At 42.5% G+C, this 20368-nt stretch overlaps 2 protein-coding genes across 2 annotated transcripts in view; both read left to right on the top strand.

Moving 5' to 3' along the window:
- Window positions 1-3910, top strand: part of LOC107085897 (zinc finger protein 629-like) — a 32321-nt gene extending 28411 nt beyond the window's left edge. Inside the window, exons 9-10 of the mRNA XM_015376534.1 lie at window positions 1799-3218; window positions 3711-3910. Coding sequence (XP_015232020.1) covers window positions 1799-3153 — 1355 coding nt within the window. The 3' untranslated portion in view covers window positions 3154-3218; window positions 3711-3910. The remainder of the gene's footprint in view (window positions 1-1798; window positions 3219-3710) is intronic.
- A 4479-nt stretch (window positions 3911-8389) lies between these two features.
- Window positions 8390-19946, top strand: thop1 (thimet oligopeptidase 1). Its single transcript, XM_015376539.1, has 14 exons — window positions 8390-8502; window positions 10742-10948; window positions 13668-13816; window positions 14751-14858; window positions 15781-15883; window positions 15963-16120; window positions 16257-16392; window positions 16756-16898; window positions 16982-17205; window positions 17419-17620; window positions 17703-17889; window positions 18879-19007; window positions 19466-19602; window positions 19685-19946. The coding sequence occupies exons 1-14, from the start codon at window positions 8490-8492 to the stop codon at window positions 19844-19846; spliced, it is 2058 nt and encodes a 685-aa protein (XP_015232025.1). The 5' UTR covers window positions 8390-8489; the 3' UTR covers window positions 19847-19946.
- Window positions 19947-20368: the final 422 nt, after the last annotated feature.

The following is a 20368-nucleotide window of genomic DNA, read 5'->3' as shown; positions in this document are numbered from 1 at the left end:
CAGAGGAACGATCACAGCGCTCTGTATCATCAGCGATGTGTCTGTCTCCCTGTCAGGTCCCAGATCAGCGTCTCTTATTGGTTGACGTGGCGCATCGAGCAGCAAAAGTTCACTTTTTCCATCTCCAGCAGCAGCAGCGTGTTTGCGATGCGTCACGCGCGTCAGATGCTTAAACGCTCCTGACGCGCTGCGCCTGCTGCTCAAAACGCGCTGCGGGACCTTTTCCTGCGCCTTGATGCGCGTCAACCATTGACTTTGCATGTAAACTCGCTGCCTCTGCTGCGCCTGCTGCGTCCGGTGTAAACGTAGCATTAGAACCGGACCTTCCTTGCTAAAACAGTATTTGTAGTCTGCTTCTTCACTTGCTGACGTAGCCCTTTACTGTAACAGTTTTTTCGCCACGGCGATCAGACTGTTCAAAAACTCTAATAAGTTACAAAAAGAGACTCTGCATCAAACTGATAACATTATACTTGCACTACATAGTGAATCTTCAAAAATAGAAATAAACTTAGTCTTTTCTACTGCATTTTCTACCATATCTATTTATTTATTTTGCACTGCTCTAAACCTTCTACATCAATGCCTTTTTGCACCATGTCTCTCCTACACCGTTTATGTTTTGATCACTGCTGCACTTTATTGTTCTTTTTCACTGCTTAGCTGCAGCTCAAAAAATAATTCACTATGTATACAACATGATAATAAGGTCTATCTAAGTCTATGTCATTTAGTGTGATTCATTGAGATTCATTTTGAGGTTCAGCAATATTTAGATAACAAATATTATGTTTATGTTAATTTTTTTACAGATGCTTCAAAAGATTCAAATAATAGGAATAGTGTTTAGTTTGTAGTTCCAGAATTTCAAATCAAAAAGAATCAGTGATGGAATTTCAATCTACACAGGAAAAATGTTTGGGATCATGTTGGCATTAGAATGGATTAAAGAAATTAAGAAGTTTATTTTGCTCTGATTCTAGTTCAGCTTATTTTCATTTAAACACAATCAATCAGACAGGAGACCTGATCTATTAGCAGAAATCCAGCAATTATTATTTAGAATTTAAACAATGGGATTAATTATTTATTTTATAAGATGGCTGACAGATAATCAAAACAAGCAACTAAACGTAGTTTAATTGATCTAATAATTCCATTTAGTAAAGGTGACATAATATCAGTAATTAAGAAAAGGATTTGAGCAGGATGAAGAAAGAACTTGGAAAAAAGAAAGAACTTGTAGATGCTTTTATAATGTTCAAATCAAGGAATAGAAAGGAGGTAATAGTAATATCAAGGTTATGCTTTGGCCATAAAAGTTTAAATAGCAAGTTGTTTAAAATAGGGAAACATACTACTGGAAAGTGTGATTTTTGTTTTCATGAGGAAACAGTGGAACATGTCATATTGTTTAGCACTAAATATGCAAGTGAGAGAAATGAATTGATGAATAGACTACAAACCAATAAATTAAAGTTAAACAAAAAAAAACATTTTTGACTCAGACTCTAAATCAGAGGGTTTTTCTTTGAGATATCTTAAGTCGTTTACCAACTACCATAAAACACAAGAAGAAGAAGAAGGAAGAGGAAGCATTTTTCCACCCAAAAGTAACATAAAACTCCAGCATCACTGCAATCTGGGTTTGCAGGCTTTAAGGTCACGGAAACAATCAAAGTCTGGAGCTACATTTTGACATTAGTGGGATGCTTCTTTCTAAAATTAAAACACATTTTTCTGCTTCTAATCACACTTTCGTCTTATTAGATGTCTTCTTGTCTCTTTCTTTTGCCAGTTCTCCAACAGAGCTCCTTCTCTAGTGACAGGGAGATTCTTGATGACCAGGACATGAGTTCCATCCGGGGCCAGGAGGAACCAGAACTTCCACAGATTAAAGAGGAGCAAGAAGAATCAGAACCTGAGCTGAACAAAGATGAATATGTAGAAGTTTGCATCAGTGAGGATGAAGAGGAGATTTTACTGAAGGATGAGGAGAGTGATGCCTTCATAGTGACTGTCACTCAAGAGGACACAGACTATGATGAACCAGAACCAAAACAGGGTCAGGTCCACACTCCATGCTCTCCTGAAGCTGCAAAGCAGGATCAGGGAGGAGGTGACGACATGGAAGACCTAATAGCAACAAAGGAACATGATGAACACAGTGTAGGAATGTCTTCAGCTTTGCAGGCAGCCTCTGGTACTAACCCAGATAAAAGGTCAGTCCAATGTGACATATGTGGAAAAAGTTTCACTCAGAGTTACAACATGAGAGCTCACCGCAGGATCCACACAGGTGAGAGGCCTTTCTCCTGTCAGGTCTGCGGCAAAAACTTTATCAAGTATGACAACCTGCTGGTGCACATAAGGACCCACACTGGACAGAAACCCTACTCCTGTCTGACTTGTAGTAAACGCTTCAGCCAGCGAAGCAACCTGACCTTTCACATGAGGATCCACGCAGGCGAGAAGCCTTTCACCTGTAACACCTGTGGGAAGAGCTTCACCTCCAGCGGACATCTGACCATCCACACGAGAACCCACACAGGGGAGAAGCCCTACCTGTGCAACGTCTGTGGAAAATGTTTCAGTCAGAGCGGTGGCCTGTCAGCCCACAGGCGCACCCACACAGGCGAGAGGCCGTTTACCTGCAAGGTGTGCGGCAAAGGTTTCATCAGGAGCGACGAGTTGTTGGTCCACATCAGAATTCACACCGGTGAGAAACCTTACACCTGTTCCATCTGTACCAGGAGCTTCGCTCGGAGCTGCCATCTCACAACACACATGAGAACGCACACAGGGGAGAAGCCATATTCCTGCAAGATGTGTGGAAAGAGTTTTAGCGAAAACCGCAGTTTAACCGCCCACATCAGAACCCATACTGGCGAAAGGCCGTTTTCCTGCGACAGATGCGACAAGGCCTTCACAGACAAACGCAACCTGGCCACCCACATCAGGACCCACACCGGTGAGAAGCCGTTCTCCTGCTGCATCTGCGGGAGGAGTTTCTCAGAAAATCGGACGTTAACGGCGCACATGGTGACGCACACGGGAGAGCGGCCATATTCCTGCAGCTTCTGCAAAAAAAGCTTCACTCAGAGCAGCAAGCTGGCCGTACACATGAGAGATCATAGTGAGCAGAACCTTTAGACCAACACATCAGATGTACCATTAGGCTGACAGCTAAGAACGAAATAGGTAGAACCTGTAAAACCGTCGAGGTGCTAACGTCTCTGTTAAACACTTTAAAAAACTCTGAAAATGGAATACGAAAGGTGGATTCTTGATTCTCGACGTCGGAGTACACAGAGTGAAGCGAAAAGACTACAACTGTGTAAACAGGCCCCATTTCCGTTTCCGGTGGCAGAGGAATATTGACTATTCCAACAGAACTCAATGGGATTTACAAAATGCTAAATAAAACACTACAGGAACGTTTTTTCTTCACGAAACTTTTTTTGGAACGTCATTGAACAGCGCTGACGACCCGGTGAGTAGCATATTTAAAAAAAAGAACGTTTAAGGTTGTTTTAAGGACATTATCGGACATGCTCTATGGAAGCCATTCTAAAGCAGCCAGGGGTGGATTCTAAATGAGCCAAAAAGCAGAGACAGGAGCAATTGTCAAAATTTTGGTGTTGATCATTCGATTTCATCCTGGACACTACAGAAAATGGGCTAAAAGTGTTAAAAACCGAACTTCTCCTTTAAAGCCAACAGATACGATTTCAATAGGGAGAACTTTTAAACTGACACATAGCATCAGATTGAGGAAAACATTTCAAAATGGAAATTAAATGGTTGACCAAAATAACATTGTGTCTATTATTATCAATAATCATATTACAAATGTGAAACAAATTAACTTAGATGATAAAACGAAGCATTGTTTTATAATTTTTTGGCAATGGTGCCGCCATGTATCATGTAAAACTGTAACTAGAGCGTGTAACTAGAGCGTGTAACAAAAGTAATTTCCCTCTGGGATTATTAAAGTATTTCTGATTCTGATTCTGATTCTGATTCTGATGTTGCAGTACTCCAAGCGGTGATGTCACAGGGTTGGTTCGCTCTGTATCCTCCAGTCTATCTGTTGTCAGGAGGCTGACCTGGACCACGTACTGCAGGGGAGGTTGTTCATTAACAATGTTTGCATGTTTAGATTGCTGTGCCGAGAGATGAAAGTTTTGGAGGTGGCCATGCTGACCCTGAAGGACGCCGGAACCGAGAGACTGGAGCGACCGGTGAGGGAGAGCATAGACCCTATGATAACCTGACTGCCTCTTGTGGAAATGGAATCATGATAAGAGGTAGACCATTGCTCTGGAGGGACCGTGTGCTGCAGAGCTGTGTTCATGTTGATGGCTGCTGATGAGGTATAAAAGAAGTTTAATAAGAGGCTCGATTGGTTTAAAGACAGAGAACTAAGCTCTAGTGATGGACCTTTGGTGTGGAGTAACCCCAAGATTCCACATCCTCCATCAGCGCTCCGCTCTGCTGCCCTCACGTATGTCCTGTGGAGCACAGTCATGTCAATCAATGCGAACTGTTCCACATCCACTGCTACGCCTCTGCACGTCACTGTACGTCTTATAGCCGAGCTATTTTTAGCTTCACTTCGGTCCGCTGGAGGTCAAGGTCCGCAAATGCAATCACACCAAAAAGGAAAAAGAAATTCGAGAAGATCTGGTTTGTCAAATTAAAACATAGTAACAACAGATCAGTAACTACAAATTAGAGCATAATGCTACAGTCAGACCACATACAGCAGAATCATAAAAAATGCACATACTGCATAATTTTTTATGCTTGTACAAGCTTAGTTCTGACGTGGGGCTGAAGCATCATGATTTTCGGTCCTGGCATTTTTCCATCTACACCGACCCACTTATGGACAGGCGGGGGGGAAGCATATCGGTGTCTATGCTCAACATAGCGGCACTGTTGCCAAACAATTATAAAACAATTTTACATTTTTTAAATGTTGATATTTTTTCATGTTTGTAATAGATTGATTAATGATAGAAAGACACAATATAATGAATTAAGTTTGGTTAACCATTTCATTTCCACTTTAAATCTTGGGACCAACAGAGAAGAGCATAATGGCGAAGACCTTCAGAACTTCGAACTCAATACTTTTCCTGACACTTTGAATTGAAAAAGCCTCCTGGATGGGAAGCGAAACGTCTTCAAACTTGGAAACAAAGTCCAGAGGTTTGTTTTTAATTTTATTTTCCGGAATGACTATGACCTGGATGACTGAGAATCTTCACCAACCTTTAGAACCTTAAGGCTGGTGAATGACATCACAATGGGGAGAACATTTGGAACCTTAATGCTGAAACATAAGATCAACGCTGCTTTGCAGATAGAGAATGAAAAATGTATTGGATCGAAATTATGGAAACCTTACAATTCAACATTTCAAAATGATGGTGATTTAAATAAACATTTTGCAAATGGGGAAGATTTGTTTTTCCCTTAAGGACAAAGTTGATAAATTCATGGCAGCATTTTGTGGACTTTGTTGTTGTTCCACTTTGTCTCCCTTTCTCTGTGGTATGAGGAAACATCAAACATGTTTGACTACATTATATATTACATATTATATTACATTTTTTTGGTTCTGTTCTCTTTTAAATGTTTTTGTAATATTATTTATTTTTTGTTTTTTAGGTTGTTGTTTCCATTTATCTATGAATAAAAATGTGCTTAAGCTCTATGGCTGAGCTGTCTCATTGCATCATGGTTAATGTAGTTTAGAGCAACCTGAGGGCGTAGCAGAGACATTTTTTCGATCAGGACAGCTTATTTGCTCAAATATTATCTGTACCTGTGCAGAAGCTTCAAAGTTCATATTTTCACTTGTTCAACTTTGTAGAAAAAGACATCCAGATGCAGCTCCCAGTTCTCTACAGATCTGCATGTCAGCTCCATCCGACTGGGAGGTTTGTATGATTATTCACGAATCAACTCATAAATGATGCTGTTGTCTCTGTTTCAAGAATCGATGCAGGTCAGTCTGTAAATACGCTGGGAGTTTTGTCTCTAACCCAAAGACTGATGATCTCACTGAATACTTGGCGTCCAAACCCAGGTACCTTTGCTAATCTGAACAAGATATTGTGGAGAACATTTGTAGAACCAGTGTGTTTGTCTTCTTTGTGCTGTGTTAAAGGTACAGTGTGTAATAAGTACAGGGATTTACTGACATAAATGTTATATATAACTTATATGTATGTCGTTTATCACCTATGAACTGAAAGTTTCAATATTGATGTTTTCCTTGCCTTAGAAATTGATATTTATAGTTACATTTATAATTATAGGAGTCAGTTTGTATGTGTAGAGGCAGACATCTTTTGCGCTGCGGCAGCGCAGAGCTGCCAAACTAGTGACTTTAGAGTTCACCTTTAAATAGAATAGAATGCAAAACTGAGTTTACATTGTCATACACCTCCTGTCTCTGCAAATCTCACAATTCTAAACCTTAACCATAAAATGGGCGGATCCAAACGAAGCACCGAATTGACGTCAATTCGGGGATGTTGTCTTATTTCGTTCTAGCCTGTACTTTTGTCACGCCCCAGGGGGTGCTGCTTGTCCGCTGACTGGACCGAACCGGGCCCCAGCAAGGGACGGAGCGACCAAATCCGACCCGGTGACGGTTTGTGCCTTACCAGGTAGGCGGGGGGAAGCACCGGGCCGCCGTAGTCCAAGCTACCGTCACCGGGTCGCTCCATCCCTCGCTGGCTCCCTGTTTGGACTACAGGCTGCACTGTAGTCAACGAAAATCCTGGACTATTTTGAAATTCCCCACGGATATTTTTTTCGGTATGAAAAGTAGGACATGTCCGTGAAAAAGAGGACGTTTGGTCATCCTACCATATCAGCAATTTGATGTTTCAGTTAGTGCTTGTTGCAATGATGCGTCTTTGCTCAGCAGCTTCGCTCGTTGTAAACCAACCAATCAGCGCACAGCTCATCTAAATATTCATGAGCATACCGTAAAAAGAAGAAAAATCTGTTGTTTCATTGTGAGGCTTATAACCAGCTTTAATTAGGACTCATAGAACAACAAATATGCCATTTTCAGCCAGACCAATGTTAAACACCCTATTCAGAGACCTTAAGGACCAGGACCAAATTTAAAAATTTTTTTTCTGCCCTCAGTTCATTGTGTTTTTTTGAGTCAGAGGGCCCCAAAAAAGGGGACGGGTCACCTGGACAACAGAGGTAAAATATGAGACAGGTAACCAACTTAATTTATTGGGTTTGGTGCATTTAGTGTTTTGATCAGCAGGGGGCACTACAAGCCTGAAAATGATCATATCAGCCATACTAAAACATTTCTATCATTTCAGGATTTTTACATTTATTTTATCTTTCTTGTATTACCCATTAATATTCAATCAGAAAAGTCACCATCTTCTTTGAAGGAAGTCCATCAGTGTGTTAGAACAGGACGTGTTGAATGGAAGTCATATTTCCCAGTTCGAATAATCACTTAGAGTTCAAACATTTTGTGCTTTTAATCCTTAATGGTCTCAAAAATTACTCTTTACTGGCTAAATAAAGAAGTGATAAAATATTGGCTTTAAAGATTAGTTTTTTTAATAAGTTAAATTTTCTTTATGAAAAAGAAGAATCTTCTGAAACAGTAGCAGAAACTTCATCCCTCCTGGAGATAAAGACATTTCCTCATGGTTTTAAACTCCAGAGTTTAATGTTAACACATCTGGCACCTCCTTGGACTAAGCTCCTCCATTTATCCTAACAGCTCCTTGAGGAGCTACATTATAAGGAAGAAGGTATATGAATTTTCTTTGTGTGTGTCTGCCCAACTTTTTATTAAGGACACTTCCTGATGAGAAGATCCAACTCAGCTTACTCTTTAAGTTATCACTGGATGATGGAGCTGCTCTACTTATTTTATGGGATACACAGCCATAGATCTCAAGCTTATTTAAAGGTTGGAACATAAATTGAGCATCTTAGTACAGGAATTGACTGTGGGGCCTGCTTCTGCACCAGAGACCAGGGGATGCTTGGTTGCATCTGTCGGTCTCATTTTCCTTTCTGCCATTGGGACTGGAACCTCTTCTGTTAACAATAATATAAGATCTAGAAGGTCTGTTCCACCTACTGGTTCAGAACCATGCTCTCACAATCAGAGGTACTGACTGTAGGGATATTAAACTTGAAACAATAAAAGATCGAACAACGAATGTCTTAATCCCTCTTAAATCGGTTTGGGGAAATTGATTATTCACTAAATGAACTTATTAAATCTGGATGTATTTTAAATATTGTGTCATGTTAATAAGCTCTTTTAAAAACAGAAAAGATCCAACTTGTTTTTATGTACGCTTTATTTTGAAAGGTCTCCGCGGAAGTGACGCCTCCTTCTTTAATCCTTGTCCACCAAGCCTACCTCCAGTGAGCCGCACGAACCGAACCCAAGTCTGTCGTTTCTGTGAAGCATGGGGCCGACAGGTGAGTGGTTGCATGCCGGCTTTACGCCGCCAGCCGTGGTTTGCGGTAAAATGTCCACTTTTCAGCGGGGAGTTCTGCGGAGCGGCTTCTGGCGGCGTGAGCTAACCGGCAATTAGCATGCTGCTAACACCTGAGACAGATGGTGTGAGCTCACCTGCAGCACGCTGCTTCTGTCCAGGTGATGCTTCTGAGCGGAGCTAGTAGGAGATAACTGCTTTTTGATACGATGTAGTTTCCGGTCACATTTTATCTATACGTTCAGGTCTATGTAGCATGTTGCTAACATATGGAGCTAAGTGACTGAGTCCCAACCCATGTCTAAAGCTGTCAGATTATGATTAACTGATCCGGATAAACTGGAGGTTTGAGCAATTGTTCATTATATCAGGGATTATCTATAGTTACAACCTAAATATGAGTGAAAACCGGTTTTGGTCCGTGTCTTCTGCTCCTGAATGAATTAATCTCCATGTAAAACAATAAGTGAGAAAAAAGATTATCAGTAATTTGGTCCACCCAGGCTTCCTTAGATTATGTTTTATACAGTCAAAGGAAATACTTATAAACTTAAACCTGATTTTTGTCTATTTTTACATCCTGGTTTACAGTCTGCCCTCTTTCAGTGTTTGTACAATTTATACATTATTTGGGTATTTGTTTTATAAACTAAACAGGGAAAAGATGCAAAGCTAAAATTATTTTCTCCTAGATTAATTCAAATAACCCTTAAAACATATCACTTGTTTTCACTTGTTTTCCCAGCTAGTGGCTCCTCTGTCATGTTGGTGATTTTTATGTAGTTTGTTTTAAATTTTGGATTAATTGCTTTCCGTGACCCAACCATGGTGTATCCAGGGTTTGGACCATCACTAAGACCTTCAGACAGGATTTTATTTTATTCATGTTCTCGCAAAAATTTTTATTAATTGCAAAAAAAATTGCAATAGCAGTGTCTTGTAGAGTTTGGCCTTCTAGACTCTGATCTGCAGTCATGTGACTCAGGTGTCATTCATTTTGTCCACTATAAGCCTTTGTTTTCTGGGGCCACGCATACCTTTACGCCTACCAGGCTTTGTCCTGGCAGACTGGCCTCGGGTCAAAGGTCAGCCCCAGTGTTACATCACTGGTCTTTTGTTGTGTTTTGGACACACAGGTGGTAAATACTGAACCCAGAAGTTAAGAGAGAGAAAAAAAAAACAGCTGAGAAAGAGAATATGTACCGTAACCAGGTGGCAAAACTTTTACACCCACGCGTCTTTTTTTTTTTGTCCCAGTTCAGTTTTTCATGTTCTTATGTCCTGTGTCAGATGTACAACAACGATTTTACAAGCTCCTCATTTAATGATTTTTAGCTGACACTTTTTTTTACATCAATAATTTTTTATATGTTTTGAATCGTGTAAATAAAGTGTTGTTATAAGTCAAAGTGTTTCAGGTCAAACAAATTAAAATGTCATCTTAAGTTTTATTCTGATGTGCAAATAATCCAAGAATCTAAAGAAGAGCCAAAGTATGTAAACAACACTTTTCTTTAGTGTTTCTTTGGTGCCATGCTGAATTAGTGTCTAGATTTTTTTGACTACCCAGATAATAATAAATGTATGGATATTGTATGGTTTCCTCTTAAGGTTTGCTGTAAGTAAGTTATTCTTTCAGTTAATGATATATTTAAGGTTATAGAATCTGTGTTTATTACTTCGGGTCAGAGGTTTTCAAACCTTTCAGCTTCTGGCCCACAAATTGGTACCAGAATCGTTTCATGCCCCAAATTATTGGTTGACTGTACATTTCTACAAGATTAATTAACAAGGGAGGTAATAATATCGCAAACAGCATCAATATAAAATGTAGTTGCTTTTATACATTTGTAGTTGATGCTTAGATAAATGTGAAGCGTTTGGTTTCTGAAGTGGATTTTGAGATCTCAGACTGGTTGATTGAGGAATCTGTGTGGTCATGTCCCCGACTTTGTGGTTGGTGCTTTCTATTACCAAGCTGGTTGATGATTGAGTTATTTAATCCTTTCAGCTCTAAATTATAAAACTATTATAGATGCTGAGAGGAAGAATCTTCTGTAGAGGCCAGGATTACAGTACAGCTGATGACTCCTCTGACTGAGGACAATTTGGCTTTTGATGATATCTGATGTTGGTGTTTGTTTGATCAGAGTGGATAAAACAGGAGAAGTCTTTATGGATGTTGATATTTTTCCTCTGCTCTGTCCTCTATCTTGTCCCAGGTGAAGTGGTGCTTGGCAGCCCAATGTCGGTCCGCCCAGAGAACCAGCTCCGCTGGGACCTGGGCCCCGAGCAGATCCAGCAGCTGGCCGACGAGCTCATGGGAAACACGAAGAAGGTTTATGACCGCGTGGGAGAGCTGGACCTGGATGCCGTCACCATGGAGAACACCCTAAAGGCGCTGGCGGACGTAGAGGTGGAGTACACAGGTGAGCGTTGCTCAAGCTGCATGCCAACTTCCTGTCCCAGAGTAACAGACTTCCTGTTTGATGAGACGGAGAGGTCAGAGTCTACAAACAGACGTCAGATCAATTACAAAATCTTTGACTCTATTTTCTAAATTTTACTGAGTCGTTTTTAGACAGACATTATTGAATGTCCAGAATTTAGGAGAAACCTTCACTACAGATCATTTAGTCATCAACGGAGAACCTGGCAAACATCTGATTTGGAGGGAAACATTAGACCTTCAGTCCATCCAGAGGTTTTCTCTCAGGTCTAAACATCTCTCAGGTGGACTCAGGTTTACTCAAAGCTGAAGGAGGGTTCTCATCATCTCAGTCAGTCTCAGTGGCTGTTAGAAACCTTGGAGCAGCAGAAGTTCTGCTGATCTGTCCTGAGTCTGAGATCTGAGGCCTTCACTGCTCGCTGGGATGTTTTCACCAGGATCCACCAGAGGAGGAGCTGCAGCAGAGACCTGGGAGGGTCTCAACTCTGAAGACACAGAACAGCTGAAGCAGTGGTTTCTGTTATTGAGACCGAAACCAGCTTCAGGGGAGAATAGTGGACCACACATCATGTGAAAATGACTCCAAATATTCTGGACTGAAGGTTTACATCCACAGAGACTGCAGAACAGTTCTGATCTTCCTGCAGCTGCCTAAATGTAGCGAGGGAGTCAGCGGCAGCTGCTTCTTTTGTCTCTGAGCTGAAGCTGAATCAGCACAGTCCGCTGTGTGCAGCCGTTCAAATCCCATCAGCAGTTTTAACACAAAGCGGCTGCAGCATCTTTGTTCTCCCTGAAAGCAGCTGTAGAGCCAGCCCAGCCTCCTGATTATTTATCATACATTTATCATCTGCTCACCGATTGGTCGCCTCCTTGTGAGCCAGTTATCATTTGCTCTGATTAGTCAGATGAAACACCATGCAAACATTTTGAGTCAAGCTCCAAAGTATCAACAGATGGCGCCGTCTGAATCCAACAGACACTGTACAAGTACCACAGAAATGTTATTTTCACATTTAAACCACTGATATCCTGGTTTAGAAATGCCTCTTTGAAGGAGTGGACCCGTTGCCACGGTTATTTGAACAACTGGTGGAGCCTCATTACAGGTTTCCTTAGACCAATACTGATACAGATTATTTTGACATCGATCTAATCAATATTCTTTTCCCCCCTCTCTTTACATGACAAAAATGACACAATTCCAACAAAAATGATAAATAAAATAGAAAACATTAACCAATATCAAATGGAACAAGCGGCTTTACTAATTTATTGTCAACTGTCAATTCTTTTATCTCTTAAGTCACTTCAGCCTTTGCCCAAACCTGAAAGGCTCGATTCTACTAAAGAGATGCAGGAACAGCTCGGCTCATTCCTCCTTTCTTTCCTTTAGATGGATCTCTCCACAGTGCCGCATGAGTAGAACATCAGTAGGTTAATAACCTGCAAACAGAGGAGATAACATCACAAACAACTACGAATCATTCGATTTTAAACATTTAACTATTTTTTTTAGTCTATGCTTTTCATAATTTTCCTCCATCTTAACAGTGAATGAAAATAGGTAAAAAAAAAAAAAACTATTTTACAAAGCATGTAGACTAATATTTATTCAAATATTCATTTGCTTAAATTGAAAGCTTTCTCAATTAAATGTGAATAATTTCCATTTCCTACCAGTGATGCCTTTGGAGAAGCTCTCAGCTGAAGTTCTTTCTCTGAATAGTTCTCAGTGTGAGAGCACAGCTGAACAGGAATACCTGATAGTTTGGCCCGCTGAGATTCAGTAGTGAAACGGATGGATGCACTTGATTCTCTGTAAAGTGATCTCCAGAGATGTGGAGATAGTAAAACATTCAACCCTGTCAAATTTGTTGGTTTAACTTGACACCTTGTGTGACTTCAAGGCATGGCTGCTAAATTCACTGAATCGGTGAACGCATGCAGGTAGGAGGCGATAACGATACAAGAAAGAAGTGAAGGAAACAGAAATTACAGCAAAATGGGACCAATGAACAAAAGGTGAGGAGTCAGATGAGCGCACAGTTTCTGCATCTGGGTTTGTTGGTGCATCATAGGTTTCATATTTTCTCCTAACTGCCAACTTCTTTCATGGGAGCTGAACTCTTTGAAACAAGAGGCTTCAGGTTCGTGCTCAGGAGGTTGAAATAGATTAGAAATGAAAGTCTTATTTACCTAAGAACTGATGTTCAAATCTCTGTGTTTAACTATCGATCAGAGGCTGGAATCTGTCTGGGTTTCCTTCACTAAGCTATTAAATCCTCCTATAACCTTCTTAAGCTAGAGGAGCAGTTTTTCTGATCCTGGCTGATTTCTTTCATCACTAACGTGGTCTGGTATGATGAGGTCACGGTTAACCTTCACTGGTCCACCTTTATTCTATTAAAAACAAACAGTAAAATTATCATTTATAGAAGTATCGGTTTATACTTCTATAAATATATTATAATCTATAAAATATATCTATAAATATTTATAGAAGTATCGCTCAATTGGTCGAGGTTAAAACCAGATCAGTGTTGGTTTTCTGTTTGGACCGTCTCTTTGTAGTCTCGATGATGATACCTGGAGAGCAGAACTTCCTCTCAGGTTCTGTTAAAGATTCACCATGTCTAGTTTTCATGATTTGAAGTTAGTGAGCCCCTCCCACTCATGTGAATCCACTCTCTGTGTCTCAGTCAAGCGGAACATGTTGGACTTCCCTCAACACGTGTCTCCCTCTAAGGAGGTCCGGGCGGCCAGCACCGAGGCCGATAAGCGGCTCTCTGAGTTCGATGTGGAGATGAGCATGAGGGAGGACGTCTATCAGAGGATCGTCGCCCTGGAGGTGAGCTGATGTCACTGCACGCAGACTGTGCTCAGTGGGCGGGCCCGCTGTTCCTTGACTGATTTGTCATTTTATTAAAGTCCTCAGATGTTCTTCACTAACTCCAGTCTCTGGTAGACTTTTTCACTTCCTGGTCAGGTCCATCCCACTCATGTTTTGGTTGTAGATGATTCTGATGGATCTGGTTTGTTGGGCTTTGTTACATCAGCATCTGTTGTTCTGTCTGAACTGCAGCAAAAATCTACATCGCCGAGTTAGAACTCCTTGGCTGTGTCCTTGGAAGGCTGGATTTGTCTGCCGATTACGTCATAGCGCAGCGCCTGTTTGGAGTTGAAGACTCCTCGTTATGCGGCCGACCAATGCAGCCTTCTTTTTGCCTGTTTTAAAGGACAGATCCAGTGTTTCCTCTGTAGCCTTGAGGATCCCGTGATTCATTACAAGTCCAAGCAAACTGGCTGCTCCATGCCAAACATTAGTGAATATTGTGCAGTTTAATATAATAAAAGCACAGAATTCAATATCTGTGCAATGTGGAGACTATCAACCTAATATCTGTGATCACAGTACTTCTGCTGAAACTCCACAAAAATGAAATTCACACACAGAACAGTAGTGAGAAGTTTGGCATCCATTTTTTGCCTGCTTTGTGTGTCAACTCATGGATGCTAGGCAATAGTATATGCGCAGTGAAAGCCGGCGAAGGGTGGACCTGTTTGAATCCATAGCCCAAATTCTTCCGGACTCCTTTTCACAGACCTCAGCCCCTGAAATCAAACACCCCCCATGCTTCTTCCCTTGACGCCTCAGGTCTTCATACTGTTGCTTGTGGTCATGTGACTGACTGGTGTCTTTCCATTGGTTGATTAAGCAGCAACAGGCTTTAATTGGCTGCTGAGCCGCCTTAGTGTGATGATGTTTGTGTTCCTCTCTGCAGAAGAAGATCGACACTGAAAGTATCCCTCCGGAGGCCAAACGCTACATGGAGCGGGTGATCAAGCTGGGGAGGAGGAACGGCCTGCACCTGCCCAAGGAGACCCAACAGGTGGCGCTGTTTTCTCCTTAAAATTCTCCCACAGCTAGAAGGTCCTCCTGCTGCCTCAGGCTGAACCAGACCTGATCAAACCTTCTTTTTCCCCTGAGAATTGAAGATGTTTTTTTTTTTTGGATCGCCAGAGTTCTGCTGAAGTTCTGTGAACATTTCATGAAGCGTTGAAGCTGTTGATAAAATCAGAAGCTTTATCATCTTGTTTTTGTTTATTGTATTTATCTCTGGGTTCTTATCCTGCTGGTTCCTGTTGTTTATCTGGAACCTCAAGGCTCTAAAGGGAAAACATTTACCAGAACATTTTATTTTAATAAAAGAACCACATAGATCCAGTTCATCTTTTCCTCCTCCAAGAACCCATTAATTCAGCAGAAACAGATGTACTTTCTCTGTTAGAACTTTTGAAGGTTCATATTTTAGCCAGTTTCACACTGGCTTGCTATGACGCGCCGAGCAGCTAACGCTGTACCTGTTGATCGCGTGTAAATCTGATCCCAAAGATCTCCTTGTAGTAAAAAAGTTGTTGCAGCCAGATGAACCATTTGTGAAGAAAATCATTTATTCCATGATGCACGGCCGCAGGGATAACAATGACTCCTACACAGCGATGAAAAACTTGTATGCACTTCCGGATTCAACACCCGTCAACTAACGATCATCTCTTGGTTTATAACCCGGAGCTGACAGCCCCATCTAGTGATCACAAAAAAAAAAAAAGAAAAAAAAAAAAATACACATATTTGGCTCCAATAGTTCATCTGCTTCTCCTAGACTCAACATTAATTTTCAGCTCTGAGGTGAGAGAAGATAGAATCTGAAACTGTCTGTTTGGGTCAGTTCCCTGAATCAGACCTAGAACACTGCTATGGTTCTTCTTCTCGCAACCTGAACTAACACCTCTATTCTTCTGCTCAACCAGGAGATTAAAAGCATCAAGAAGAAGCTGAGCAACCTCTGTATCGACTTCAACAAGAACCTGAACGAGGATACTACCAGCCTGTCCTTCACCAGGGAGCAGCTGGGTGAGTCAGACTCGGTTCTTAGCAAAAGTTCTGTAATCAGAAGGATCTCCCAGTCTGCTAAACTGGTTCTGATAAACAGGTGGGCTCCCAGAGGACTTCCTGAACTCTCTGGAGAAGGATGGAGACAATCTAAAGATCACTCTGAAGTATCCTCATTACTTCCCAACCATGAAGAAATGCTTCATTCCAGAAACCCGTAAGAAGCTGGAGGAGGCCTTCAACTCCCGCTGCAAAGAGGTAAGCAGGAATTGGTGCACGTCATCAGAACTTGGGTCTGGATCGGGAGGTTTGAGCAGAACTGTTCTTAATGCGATGAGTTTTAATGGTGTCATGGTTTAAAGTGACTTCAGCAGCTGAAACTGTGTGTTTTTAGGAGAATTCTGTGATCCTAAAGGAGCTGGTGAAGCTCCGCGCTCAGAAGAGCTCTTTGCTGGGCTTCAGCACCCACGCAGACTTTGTTCTGGAGATGAACATGGCCAAATCTGGCAAGAAGGTGGCCAGCTTCCTGGGTGAGTCCTGCAGAACAACACAGCTGGAAGAACATCCAGATGTGTTTCAGTTGGTGGCTGAGAACAAAACCTGGTCAAAGCAGCCCGGAAATCTAACCCCAGTGCTGCCTTGGTTTCCCCTTCCTTCTTCAAACCAGTCCCGACTTTTTAGATAGACCAGTAAAAAAGCCATGTTTGATTCACTTCGCTGCTGCTTTGTTTCTAACCATCCCCTCTCACCTTTCCCCTCTTACCTATCCCGTCCGACTCGTCTTCTCCGACTCATCTTCACTGACTCTTTCCTTCAGATCGTCCCCTCTGACTTGTCTTCTCAGATTCGTTCTCTCGACTTGTCCTCTCTGACTCGTCCTCGCTGTGTTTCAGAGGAGTTGGCCCGGAAGCTGAAGCCTCTGGGTGAGGAAGAGCGAGCAGTCATCCTCAAACTGAAGGAGAAGGAGTGTGAGAAGAGAGGCCTTCCATTTGACGGACAGCTGCATGCCTGGGACACGCGCTACTTCATGACTCAGGTAAGGAGCGTTTCCTAACTGGGCTCATGGTGGCATCTCCCTGTTCCTGGAGGTTTTGAATCCTCGGCTACATTATTCCTCAGGTGGAGGAGACCCAGTATGCTGTGGACCAGAACCTGCTGAAGGAGTACTTCCCCATGGAGGTGGTGACTCAGGGTCTGCTGGACATCTACCAGGAGCTGCTGGGGCTGAGCTTCCAGCTGGTGGATAAAGCGCCCGTCTGGCATCCTGACGTCACTCTGTACTCTGTGAAGGACCGTAAGAGTGGTCATGTGGTGGGACAGTTCTACCTGGACCTTTACCCCAGGTCAGAACCAGAACCATGTCTCAAACGTAGCTTCAGTATGTTCCCATATTTCAGTTAAAGTTTTGGTCCACAGCTTCTCTGATAGTTCTGCAACTTTGGATCAGAGCTCAAGAGTCCGTCTGACTAATAATTCTTAGTGAGCTGTTTTATCCTGAGCAGAACCAGAACCTTTATATGTTGGGTCAGGGTTAAATTGGCGGTGTCTCCCTGCAGGGAGGGGAAATACGGTCACGCCGCCTGCTTCGGCCTGCAGCCCGGCTGCCTGCTGCCTGACGGAACGCGCCAGATGTCGGTGGCAGCCATGGTGGCCAACTTCAGCAAGCCGACGGCCGACGCCCCGTCCCTCCTTCAGCACGATGAGGTTGAGACCTACTTCCACGAGTTCGGCCACGTTATGCATCAGCTCTGTGCTCAGGTGGGCTTAAAGCGGTGCAGTCAGACGCGCTGAGATAACTGAGAGGGCCGACTGCTGAGGATGGGTTCTGGTGTGTCTGCAGGCCGACTACGCCATGTTCAGTGGGACCCACGTGGAGCGAGACTTCGTGGAGGCGCCATCTCAGATGCTGGAGAACTGGGTCTGGGAGAAGGAGCCGCTGCAGAGGATGTCCAAACATTACAAGACGGGAAAACCCATCCCAGAGGAACTGCTGGACAAACTCATCAAGTCCCGGCTCGCCAATACTGGTGCGTATTAGAGCGGTAGCGCTGTGGTTCTGATCCAACCACAGAATAGGAGACCAGAAAGGATAAAAGTCTTTAATTTGGGTCCTCTGGTGTTGAATAGAACTTCCATCACATTCAGTCCAGTTCCCCAAACATCTACTCTGTTCCTGAGCTGCTCTGGATCATCAGCTGGGCCAAAATCAGACTAGATGAAAGCTCTAAAATAATGAAAAATAACCGTAGAAGTTCTGTCATCTGGTCTAGTTCTGCCACGATTAGTCGACTTATCAGACTAATCGAAAAATTTGTTGACTGATTTTTTTTCGTTTGACTATTTTTTGTCAGCCTTTTTATCGCCTTTTCATTTTGGTCTCAGCAAACGGCTCATCTGAGTTCAGGTAATTCTGCTCCACAGACCTAGTTTTGCTGTGCAAATCGGCTCCCTTTTCGATACGAAAATTCCAGCAGCAGGTGAGTCCAAATCGAGGACTATCAAGGCACCTGCTAGCAGACCAAAAGTATCCAAAGTGAGGGAATACTTTAAGGCAGCTGGTGGTTGAGCTGGTTGTACGCTCTGTAACGCTGCTTTCACACCGGAGGTGTTGTGGGAGTCAAAAATGCGCAGATGCAGAAATCTGGACGCTGGATCAAACTGGTCAGGTTGCTTTGATGCTTCGACGTTCTGGATGCTCGGCACTCTTTGTTTACCTACTCTGTTCTATAGCTTCAAACTAGAGAGCAGCTTGTCTTTATTTACTTGATGAGTTGGAAAAAATAGATTTAACACCTTTTTTCAGCAAGAAAGTTTTTTTTTTTTCATTAAGTAAATTTTAATTAATTACCTCTATATTTGATTTGGTCGGTTTGATAATTTCTCCTGGTTTGTGACTGATTTCTTGACTGAAATAGTTTTTCTTTTCTTTCGAGTCATAGGTCTTATATTTTATTCATAGTGGTTTCTGTGTTGGTGGAATCTGCTGAAAGTTGACCAACATGTGACCCACCTGCAGGTCTCTTCAACCTGCGGCAGATCGTTCTGGCCAAAGTGGATCAGGCGCTGCACACCAGAACCGGGCTGGATCCTGCTGAGGAGTACGGGCGCCTTTGCCAGGAGGTCTTGGGGATCCCAGCTTCACAGGGTAACAAAATAACACACATACACACACTAATGCGCCTTTTCACCAGAACCAACTCAGAGCAGTTCCGTTCCTTTAGTCTCAGAAAAATTTAAAACTTATCAGTTTTTCTTTCCATAAGTTTAAAGTATTCTGGCTGGAAATTGAAAATTCAGCAGGAAATCCTGACATAAAATGGGAGCAAAGAGCCGATTTTATCCCAGAAATATGAAGCTTCACTTAGGCTGAGTCTTGCACACAAGTAAATGAATGGAAAGTTTAGTGGAAGGAAAACCTGCCGCAGGTGTTATGAAGGTGAAGAGCTCTATGTTCTTAGTTACCAGACTTTTGTTGGACACCCACCCCATGTCTGGACCTGGTTTCCCACATAAACTCATGAGTCCTCATTTGTTAAAGTAAGTTTTATAACTGTGACATGTCCACTTTTACTCATTAGTCCTCCTGTTCTCTCCATCCTGCAGGAACCAACATGCCAGCCACCTTCGGACACCTGGCAGGCGGGTACGATGCTCAGTACTACGGTTATCTGTGGAGCGAGGTGTTCTCCATGGACATGTTCTACGCTCGCTTCAAAAAGGAGGGCATCATGAACCCAGAGGTAAGTTTCCCATCAGGCCATCAGACAATTCAGTTTTACATGAAGTCTGGCTGAGATTCTGTCTCCTGATCGGTCCTTCCAGGTGGGTCTGGACTACAGAAAGTTCATCCTGCAGCCTGGCGGCTCCGAGGACGCCTCCGAGATGCTGAGGAAGTTCCTCGGGCGGGAGCCCAAACAAGAAGCGTTCCTCCTGAGCAAAGGCCTGACGGTGGAGCTGGATGCCAGCACGCCCTGTCCCTGCTGACCAATCAGAGCAGCCCTGCCCCCAGTCTGAACTTTGGACTGACGTTTTCTAGAAAAACTGTAAAATGTTAAACAGATGGACCCAATGAATAAAAAGAATTGAAGTGATCATTGTCTGAAAATGTGTTTGATGTTTTGTAGAAACAGAACCGAACAAAGTGGTTTTTAAAGAACCAGGGGAGGAGCTTAACACCCAACATCTCCAGCAGGGATGATTTATTTTTACGGGTGGAAAGCTGCTTTACATCTGATCCATAGAGTTTAGATCATCTAAAAAAAAAAAAAAAAAAAGCAGGTTTGATTAAAAGAAGTAAAGAAACTAATCTGCTGGTCTTAGAGTACAACTTGCGCCGCTGTAGAGCACGGTCCTGTTGATGGCGACACAAACACAGTGAGAAGGTTCTGTGGAAGAGGTTTGAACAATTTTTTGATAAAGATAAAATCTACTGATGCAGTACAGAATAGCCCTGTGGTGTACAACATTCAAAATGCTTTACAGTGTAAAGTTTACACCAAATATATA

The sequence above is a fragment of the Cyprinodon variegatus genome, unplaced genomic scaffold (genome assembly GCF_000732505.1).
Source record: "Cyprinodon variegatus isolate N-32 unplaced genomic scaffold, C_variegatus-1.0 Scaffold136, whole genome shotgun sequence".
Lineage (NCBI taxonomy): Eukaryota > Metazoa > Chordata > Actinopteri > Cyprinodontiformes > Cyprinodontidae > Cyprinodon > Cyprinodon variegatus.
Note: the sequence above shows the minus strand (reverse complement) of the source record. Positions and strands in the feature narration are given on the sequence as shown.